Here is an 11,101-nt window from a genome sequence, read left to right on the forward strand (position 1 = left end):
GAGATGATATTCACAGCATATGTAGACAATATGTGTATCTATATGTTGGTGTAACAAAAAATGCCAACGCACACACGCATGCGCGTGCAACGTTTTTTAAATGTTCAATTTTTAAAGGACGATAACGTTTTTGTTTTTCATCAAATTCTATTCATATTAGGGGTTTAGATGTATCTTGGTACTCCTTACAAATTGCTGTGGTTAGAATTACTGCTCAGCACGTGCATGCACGTGTGCTGATTTCTGATTGGACGATTTTAAAATCGCTATAACTTCCTTATATTTGGTGGAAACGTTATGAAATTCATACTGTGGGTATATGATACAAATGCCTGTTGAACGACATCAACAAAAATTCGGAATCATACACGCGTGCGCGTGTATGCACGTGCAACGCTTTCTTTCATTTCTTGGTACTGAAATGACCATATTGAACGTACTACATGTAATTAAAGGCTAAAATAAAATGATTTTTTGCTATATATTCACAAGGACATCACTTTTTAATTGGGGGGGGGGGGGGGGGGGGGGGGTTGGGGAACATCTGTAACGGTCCCCGTTACAATTAGAACTAGTTATTATTATTATTATTATTATTATTATTCTTTTTCTCCGGTACTTTTTTGTCCGGTAGTGTTCTCAGAAACTACAAAAGGGATCGATATGAAACTTTCCAGGATGATAGTATAGCGTTTGTAGATGTGCATAGTGATAGTCATTTTGTTTGCACGTGCATGCACGCGCGCGCACGTGCATTGCAATTTTGGTACAAAAAATGGAAAATCAGAATATTGAAGGAAGCGATATAAAACCTAAATAGGATGATAGTATATCATTTGTACATATGAAAAATAATAGTTATTTTGCCAGCACGCGCACGCATGCGCGTGCACGCGCATTACAAAATTTGTACGCTAACTTTGGAATCAGTCTAACTTTTTTGTTGTTCATTGAAATGGCTTGAAATTCATATCATAGGTAGATATTGAGACCCTAAACTGATTTACATGGTCAAAATTACCAATTTGCACGCGCATGCACGTGCGCTTCATTTTGATTGGATAATGCTAAAATGTTTGTAACTATCTTATTTATGAAGCAAATGAGATGATATTCACAGCATATGTAGACAATATGTGTATCTATATGTTGGTGTAACAAAAAATGCCAACGCACACACGCATGCGCGTGCAACGTTTTTTAAATGTTCAATTTTTAAAGGACGATAACGTTTTTGTTTTTCATCAAATTCTATTCATATTAGGGGTTTAGATGTATCTTGGTACTCCTTACAAATTGCTGTGGTTAGAATTACTGCTCAGCACGTGCATGCACGTGTGCTGATTTCTGATTGGACGATTTTAAAATCGCTATAACTTCCTTATATTTGGTGGAAACGTTATGAAATTCATACTGTGGGTATATGATACAAATGCCTGTTGAACGACATCAACAAAAAATCGGAATCATACACGCGTGCGCGTGTATGCACGTTCAACGCTTTCTTTCATTTCTTGGTACTGAAATGACCATATTGAACGTACTACATGTAATTAAAGGCTAAAATAAAATGATTTTTTGCTATAGATTCACAAGGACATCACTTTTTAATTGGGGGAGGTTTGGGGAACATCTGTAACGGTCCCCGTTACAATTAGAACTAGTTATTATTCTTTTTCTCCGGTACTTTTTTGTCCGGTAGTGTTCTCAGAAACTACAAAAGGGATCAATATGAAACTTTCCAGGATGATAGTATAGCGTTTGTAGATGTGCATAGTGATAGTCATTTTGTCTTCACGTGCATGCACGCGCGCGCACGTGCATTGCAATTTTGGTACAAAAAATGGAAAATCAGAATATTGAAGGAAGCGATATAAAACCTAAATAGGATGATAGTATATCATTTGTACATATGAAAAATAATAGTTATTTTTCCAGCACGCGCACGCATGCGCGTGCACGCGCATTACAAAATTTGTACTCTAACTTTGGAATCAGTCTAACTTTTTTGTTGTTCATTGAAATGGTTTGAAATTCATATCATAGGTAGATATTGAGACCCTTAACTGATTTACATGGTCAAAATTACCAATTTGCACGCGCATGCACGTGCGCTTCATTTTGATTGGATAATACTAAAACGTTTGTAACTATCTTATTTATGAAGCGAATGAGATGATATTCACAGCATACGTAGACAATATGTGTATCTATATATTGGTGTAACAAAAAATGCCAACGCACACGCGCATGCGCGTGCAACGTTTTTTAAATGTTTAATTTTTAAAGGACGATAACGTTTTTGTTTTTCATCAAATTCTATTGATATTAATGGTTTAGATGTGTCTTGGTACTCCTTACAAATTGCTGTGGTTAGAATTACTGCTCAGCACGTGCATGCACGTGTGCTGAATTCTGATTGGACGATTTTAAAATCGCTATAACTTCCTTGTATTTGGTGGAAACGTTATGAAATTCACACTGTGGGTCTATGATACACATGCCTGTTGAACGACATCAACAAAAATTCGGAATCATACACGTGTGCGCGTGTATGCGCGTGCAACGCTTTCTTTCATTTTTTGGTACTGAAATTACCATTTTGAACGTACTACATGTAATTAAAGGCTAAAATAAAATGATTTTTTGCTATAGATTCACAAGGACATCACTTTTTAATTGGGGGATGTTTGGGGAACATATGTAACGGTCCCCGTTACAATTAGAACTAGTGTAATTTGAAATCATCAGTTTCATTGATATGAATAATGATTTGAGGGTGTTAACCAACATATCGTGCCCTTTTTGGTTTATCGTGTCACCATAAATGTTAAATGTTCTCGGCGACAACACGAAAGCTGGTGCTGCTACTACAGGAACTTTTTATTTTTCTAGATCCTGAATTCCAACCATCGTAAGCTAATCAATAAAACTTGAATATCCACTGATTAGTTGGGTGATTTTTTGTACGACATCTTGTCTGACATACGATGTGTAAGTGACTGAGTTATTTGTAATGTTTTAACTTTTAGTTCAGGTAATTATTGACTCATAAGTTTAAGTAAAAGAAAAACATACTGCGACACTATTGTTGCGGCAGATCAAAACGGTGGAATTCATTGCTATAAACACATTCGAGCTCAGGTGCCCAGTAAATTGACGCGCTTGATCGATTCCGTCAATTAGGACTTAATGAAATGTGATCAATATCGTAACTTCTTTAAGCAATACAAAATAGAGAATGGTTCAAACACAGACCCTGGATATACCAGAGGTGGGATCTATTGTCTCATATGCAAAGTGAAGATAACGAACAGTGATCAATCTCATAACTTCTACAAGCAATACAAAATAGATAGTTGGGCAAACACGGACCCCTGGACACACCAGAGGTGGGATCAGGTGCCTAGGAGGAGTAAGCATCCCCTGTTGTGACTGGCAGGCGGTATACTTCTTAAAGGTAAAGTGCAAGGGAGGTGGCTAAAATTGGGTCTTTAAACCTGTCACAATCGCGAAACCCCTAGAATAGCGAGCGAAGCTGCGCGACCGCACCAGTAACTAGACATTTGAGTCACGTGAGTTGCTCTTCATCAGCTGAAAAAAGTGATGGATTATCCATTCTGCTCTGGATAAAATGTCACCATCACTGCGGGATACTTCATTGACAAACCCGTAGATAAACTAAATAAATTGTTAAGAAAGTACCACAAATGTTTTCAAATTCTCATACCTTCCTATGGTTTGCTGTTGGAATTAATTCTGTGGTTTGAAAGGGAAAAAAAACCCAAACATCGCAACTAATTCGACGTCACAATGAAAGATGTGGATAACGAACAATGATCAATCGCATAAATCCTATAAGGAATACAAATTAGAGAGTTGGGCAAACAAGGACCCCTGGACATCCCCTGAAGACAGTGAGCCCTTTGTTCTTCATCACTTAAACGGAATAATCCGTGGTCAAAGTCAGTGTACCAAGATGGGCCTAACAATCGGTATGAAACACAACAGACATCATTTGACTCAATGAAAGGTTGTATAGACAAATTCAAAGATTAAAACGACCAAAAAAATTTGCGAAATGCACTGTTTAATTGACACAAACATGAAATGAGATTGAAAATAACGGTCGGGAAGCGTATTAAAACGGTGCCGGATTAAGCAATTCTCACTGTCATTCTATATCCTTCTATGATGTTATTAAATATATTTGCTTATATTAATGAGATTGATGACAATATCTTTTTCTTCTAGGAGACAGCATAAGAAAGGCATTAGCTTCTAAAAGCATGATAAACGGGATGATGTTTTCCACAAAAGATCGAGATAATGATAGCCATCATAGAATTAACTGTGCTGACGCACATTTCGGAGGATGGTGGTATAATATTTGCCATGACGCTTATCTGAATGGCCCTTATGGGTCGTCGTTATGGAAAGAGCCTTGGTATCCTACGATTGCAGATGGAACATTAATTAAGGAAACGGCGATGATGGTAAAAAGAGGGTGAACGAAAACGAGAATTTCAAAATCAACCTCAAAGAACATGAAGAAGAACCCACTGTTTTGTTTTACTTTTTCTACATGAATTCTAAAAACTAAAGGAAAAAAAAAAATCCCACGAGAATCTTTTGTTCGTAATCAATAATACTATTTAAATTTATCGATTTTGTAAGAACCAAAAATACCTTTATTTAATTTCCTTAAATTCATCGCAGTTTCTCCGACATTTATTTTCAGATATTTTGGCATTTACGTCTTCAAGATATTTTTTCATAGGTCAAATGACTAATATACAATTATAGAATTGGTATGACGGAAATAGCAAAGAAGAGGAACTATGTTTCGAAACGACAGAGCACACAAAGGAAATAGCTTTTTTGTCGAGGGAAAGGGGCAGAAACTTGATATTTCCCGATGTCCCCATAATTGCTTCATTACATTGAAGCATTTTTCAGACTTTATTTTAACACTGACCATATTCTTCAATTTTTCTGAATTCCATTCACTCAGAGAAGTTTCAAGCTAATTTTTCGCCGTCTTAATAACCGTATATACTTAGAAGAAAGGACGTATGATTGTTTAAAAAGGGCAATATGGAATGCACCGGTCCCAGCCCCCAATGAATAGTGACCGGTCCCTAAAACGTTCTGTCCCATCCGGAGAGTTTATATGTATTGTTTACAGTTAACAACCGGGAGACCCACACTCGGATTTGATTCACGATTCGGGCTTCTCGTTAAAGTTTATAGTAAGTGTTTCTTTACTAGGGGTTTCTTTACTAGGAGTCAGGCGTAAAAAGTGAAGTGGTGAGTCTTTCAGATATCACCTTAATAACGACATGCATTAGATGAACTCTATTGCACTTTACCTATATGCATGAATGAAAAACATATCATAGCGGTTTTTTTTGTTACGTATTGTCATTTTAAATTTGATTCCGTTGTATTGTAGTTAGGTATGTCATCTGTCAATAATTGATGTTTGCTTGTGTATTTCATTCTTTATATGAAATACTTCTTCCCTTAGGACATCTATGTTTATTTAAGAGTTCATTGCAATTTCCATGTTCTATAAACTATTTCAAATGCAGTGTGTATGATGTATGGTCCTCGTAAATAAGTCAAATGAGAATCCCATTTCCATTCTCAATGACCATGTAGCGTGTGACAGCGTGACAAGATTTCCATTGTCAACGAAAACAAGTTTTATGAACTTGCCTGAATGTTTTATGAACTTGCCTGGATGGTAGAGCGGTTCAACTCACTCACTGCTAGGTTAATTGGTTCCTCAGAATATGAATTCGATCACGCAGTCCGTGTTTCACACCTCAAACAAAAGTTTTTTTGCATCTACCAAATAACTTGGTACACCCAAAGTCCAAGCTTCATGGTTGGGTAACCCTACTATTGTATGTATAATCATCAAACCAATAATTATCAATGATTGATAGTAATCAAGGTCATGATGGCATGCTATCTGAACATGGTGTTTCCACTTTTTAGTAAACAACCACACACACAGGTATTAGCAAATGTTTGGTAGGCAAGCAACAGAAACAGGAGATCAGATAAGTATGCTGATAGAGTGTTACATCCATATCCCATCACCAACACTTCATCAAAATATAGCATAAATTGAGTACTCACCATCTTGTCTTCGGGTTTCGTTCACAAAGTGATCCACAAATATAATTCGTCAATTGAAATAATTTGAACAAGACAGGGAGAGTTTTATATTGCTCTATCAGCATGTTTCTGTTGGTCACTTAGGTCACTAAAACATATGTTCAGAAATAATATCTAGAATATACACGCATTTTTCTCTCACGCCGGAAAACAAAAGGTTACCATTATGAAGTGTTACATGTAACTTAAATTCAGACATGACATATGGTCTTAAAACATGAATAAAGATATTTTGAATGTGTAGAAAAACATGATTATGCTTGTAAACTACTCACCGTAGACCATCTCCTGGCTGAGGGTACTAATTATCAAAACCAGCTAGTATGAAATTGTAGCAATCAAGATAAATTCTGATGACTTTGATTAAAGGATAAATAATACAGAAGAGATATGAATAAGTTAAACATAAACCACAAACAGTTATATACTTGTGTGAAACATGTACCAAGTATGTTGTTAAACTTTTCTCTCGCTACTCGATTTGGTCCTTTGCTTCGCTCGGCACCAAATATCTTGGTACTCGAGAAACGTTTACCAACCTATACGCATATTGTTGGAAGTGTATATCCACACACACACGCACGCATCCCCCCATATCACTGTAGAAATCATACACCATGTCTCAATGAAATATCAAACACACACGCACGCACGCACCCCCACCCTCACACACATCACTGTAGGAATCATACATCATGTCTCAATGAAATATCTTAAGTGATGCGTATAGTCTTTTCATCCACTATAATGTTCCAAATTAAGAGGTAGGAATACAATTCTACTTCTAGCACGTAATTTGATTATTTCATATCACTTTACCAATATAATTTATAAGTTGCCGTTTAGTTCCACTATATGACGTCCTAAGAATGACGTCACAATACATTTGGATGTTTTGTTTCCATTTCAAACTTCCGCCAGAGTTCGTTTGCTCACAAACCAAACTCTAAACTGGTTCCCCGCTGATTGGTGCTACCCGTAGAGAAACAATATCAACAGGAAACCAGTTTAACCAAACTTTATGGGATTGCGATTTCTTAGGAATTATTAAACCACACAGCCGCGTATAATATGTGACGTCACTGTAGAATGACGAAAAATCATAACGCCAAACGTAAACAGTTCAAAACAAGAACGTAAATACAAGTTCATTACTTTGCTCTATAATTTGAACAGAGTCTTACTACTTTTTAGTGATCATACTTTTATATTAATGCTCTTAATGCCAATAATTCAAACATTAACTAAGAACTTCTTCTTTAGTGTTATTTGCCCGCGTGAGAATCGCAGACTCACGATATACAAACCTTTTTCTTGTACTGCGTCATTCGGGAGATGAGGCACAGACGAGGAGTTTCGTTTCCATTTTAAAACAGCTACGGCATTATTAGTCCGCGACAAATGATATCAAACGTAATTTATCAAACTGAATTATATGGAACGAAAATAATTAGTCCTCCTTTCAAGGTTGATCGATCATCATGTGACTTATCAATATGAAGGTTGAAAGTAGAAAAACTGTATTAATGTCCACTCAATATATTCAAACTTAATCAATGATCAATGAAAATGTAGCCACATTTTTAAAGATGTCAGATATACAAAAACAGAAGTATATGCTAACATCTGAAAATCACACGTTTTCGTTATACAGAATGATAAAATTGATTAAAAACTTGTTAAGTTGACAAATTTTGAATGTCAACAGGTTTTTTAAAGAAAAACCCTGCTAATCCATAAATATGTATAAATTAATTGTGAATATGTGGGAAATCATGTATAATAGACATACAGTAGAGGGGATACCAGTATAAGAGTTATTGCCCTTGACAACATTTTAAAGTTATAAATAATTGATTATCTATGGAAAATATAAACTTTTTTTCTGTATCAATAGTTTACCAGATTTTTTATTTTTTCAAAGAATAAAATTCCTTTGAAAAATATATTTCTATTATGTGCAAAGTTTGATATGATAAAGATTTTTGCATAAACCTATGACATCACACGCGGATCAGTCAACCTTAAATACGATATACATGTAGGTCTAAAGAAAGTTTATGACGGTAGTAATTATGCAGATGTGCCACTTGAATGAAATTTTGATAATGAGTTTGCAATTAAATTGACATATTAAATTGTTTACAAATATTGCACTCAAACACTGCCTCTTTCCAAGATTTTTTTTCGAATTGGTGACCCCTTACATCAAAGCACATCGACGATTACGAAGAGAAAGTACTGTCGGGAAGACAATAATGCATGAATCGACATTTTCTGCTGATTTGACAGGTTTGCTTCAGATCCACTTTATATCAAAGAGTATATTCTATCACAAATATGTTGCTCTACTTGTTGTTTTATTTTTCAATTTATTTACCGTCAGTTACAGCTTGTATTCTTTGAAAAAGATTAATGTAATTTATCTCAGCGATTTTTCCTAATTCAATAGAAATGTGACTATTAAGGAAATAAAATCAATTCCAAAAGTACCTTCCGGCTGAGTTGGTGTTTACCATAAAAATTCTTTACAAAATTGTTAAAGTGCATACGACATAAAGACAGCGGATGTTTATCTAAAAGTTCAAGCAGTACTTGGTTAACCGTCTAGTGATGAGCCTGTCTGTTCCGGGTCAGGAATGCAGTAGTAATAAATAAATTGCTCCAACTGACCACGGTGCGTCAGATTATTAGTATCGACTCGATCGTTTACCTATAAGGTTAAAGAAGTTGTAGCATAGTGTCCGTGAGAATAAATCAGGGGTATGAGAGACGGGGATCTCCAATAGCAGATTGGAAGTCTGTCTTTCTGTATCCTTTGTTCATACGGGTAAAATCATATAAATATACATGAGCACTTTTTCAAAGTTAAACTTTATCGATGCAGGAGGTTCAATACTTCTCATTACCAGCTCGTTGGAGTTATCGCGCTTTGATGACTCTTGTGCGTCATTGGTAAGAAAATGCACAAATCTCGCGAGCAAGTGTGAGATTACTGGGACATAAACGAAACGTTCAGAGCAACCCCCCCTTTAAGAGTTAAAATACATGGTGTATTTTTAAATAAAATTACCATTAGTCAAACTGCATTTTTCAAATATTCTAACACTATCTTATTAAAGATGTTACATGTTTTCTAAACTCCACCACACCTATTTTAAAAATTCCAAACAACGATGTTCTCTGGACACCCAAGTCCATCAATATTTTGTAATTTTCAAATTAGCTTAGATGCAGTTTGGAAACGCATTAGGTGTGTTAATTAGTGTTATAAATGTCTTTAAAAACTGCAGTTTGGCATATACATGTATATAACTTGTTCTAATATATGGAAATTGACGGGGGGGGGGGGGGGGGTACGTGTACGATTACAAAGTCCATGTCATATGAACTTGTCCTAATTGTATGATAAAATAGAATGTCTTCATAGTCTGACAGAATAACTTTAAAACCATATTCATCACATTTCTTGTGTTGGATGTGCATATAGGTTTTTCCCTTCACAGTTCTTCTTGCGATTGACGCTTTATATCGGTCAGATTTGGCAAATTTAGTAGCTTCTCTTCCTCACATAGTTTAATAAGTTCGTTTGTTTTCTTGTAAGAATAATCAATTCCTAAATTTGACTTTAGAATTGTAATCAGTGTTGTGGTTTGCAGTCGGTTATAATATGTATTCGATACCATAATTTATATTACGTATGCCTAAGTAATGTGTTTACATTATGTTGTCCCGGTAGCAGGACTTTACGCGCCTTTATTTTGAAGAGTTCCACCAATGGAAATGATAAGAATTAATATCTTATGTACAGAATAGTATGTGATGAATATTTATGTTTTAAATGATGTTTGTATTACATATCAATATTAATTGGTGTAATTTCACTTTATTGTTGGGATGTTCTCAGTTTAATAAACAGTAGCCGCCTGCAGGAAATTGGTCTTTCTGCCACCTTTATACATACAGGTTGAGTACAATAAGCTACTCTCCTTAACCCGTGGAGAAAACTGATCAGCAGATGCAATAGCCAGCCCCTATCTTTGCTCCTCAAATATATTGATAGATGTGAAGGAGAAACTTCAAACGTACATGTACTCTGCCACAACATATTCCAGAAGTGGTGTAAATCAAATGTGGATTCTAAAAAACTTAGTAAATAAAATCGCGAAACTTTTCACAAATCAGCAACGTTTGACTTTTCAACACTTTACACTATTATTCATCACGATAAATTAAAGACTAGATTTTTGGACATCTTAGACAGTTGCTTCGTCAACAAAAAATGGAAAAAAAACCAAAAACATTCGTATCTAATGATCAGTCATCCAAAAATTACGTTCTTAATCAGCACTCTGATTCCCTGAAGTTGAAATAAAAAACAAAAAGCTGGAGTTCCTCATTGACAGTATCTTCGTAGTCTTTGGTGATCAGGTTTTCTAACAGTCTGTTGGAATTCCCATGGTTACGAATTGTGTTTCTTTGTTAGCTGACCTGCTTTTATATTTTTATGAAGCAGAGTCTATCCAAAGGCTTCTATATGAGAAGGAAAAATATATTCCTGTGGCCTTCAACTCAACGTTTCGAGACGTTTTATCTATTAAAAATAATCACTCTCGTTCAAATATAGATTCGGTATATCCCTGTGAACACGAGACGGGGACATCCCAGGGTCCTCCGTGTCTGTTTCGTGTTTGGATAGTTTACTAGAAGTGAATAATAATGGCAGGCTAGCGGCCCATCTTTGTGGCAATCGGGATGGTTTGGACTTCTCTTTCGTCAGCTTCACATGTTTGTTAATTGTGACCTGTATGTGGTGTTTGTGTCTGTCGGCTGGTGCAAGAGCTTGTACTGCGTGTTGTGGGTTTTAAAGAGAGGCGGTCTGCTGGAAGACAGGTTGGTGTTGTGGTGTATT

The 11,101-nt window shown here is 35.7% G+C and overlaps 1 protein-coding gene across 1 annotated transcript in view; it reads left to right on the plus strand.

The window, feature by feature from the left end:
- LOC125651351 (angiopoietin-1-like) overlaps positions 1 to 4,535 on the plus strand; it is a 30,436-nt gene extending 25,901 nt beyond the window's left edge. Inside the window, exon 5 of the mRNA XM_048879913.2 lies at positions 4,255 to 4,535. Coding sequence (XP_048735870.2) covers positions 4,255 to 4,511 — 257 coding nt within the window. The 3' untranslated portion in view covers positions 4,512 to 4,535. The remainder of the gene's footprint in view (positions 1 to 4,254) is intronic.
- Positions 4,536 to 11,101: the final 6,566 nt, after the last annotated feature.

This window comes from Ostrea edulis, chromosome 5 (assembly GCF_947568905.1).
Source record: "Ostrea edulis chromosome 5, xbOstEdul1.1, whole genome shotgun sequence".
Classification (NCBI taxonomy): domain Eukaryota; kingdom Metazoa; phylum Mollusca; class Bivalvia; order Ostreida; family Ostreidae; genus Ostrea; species Ostrea edulis.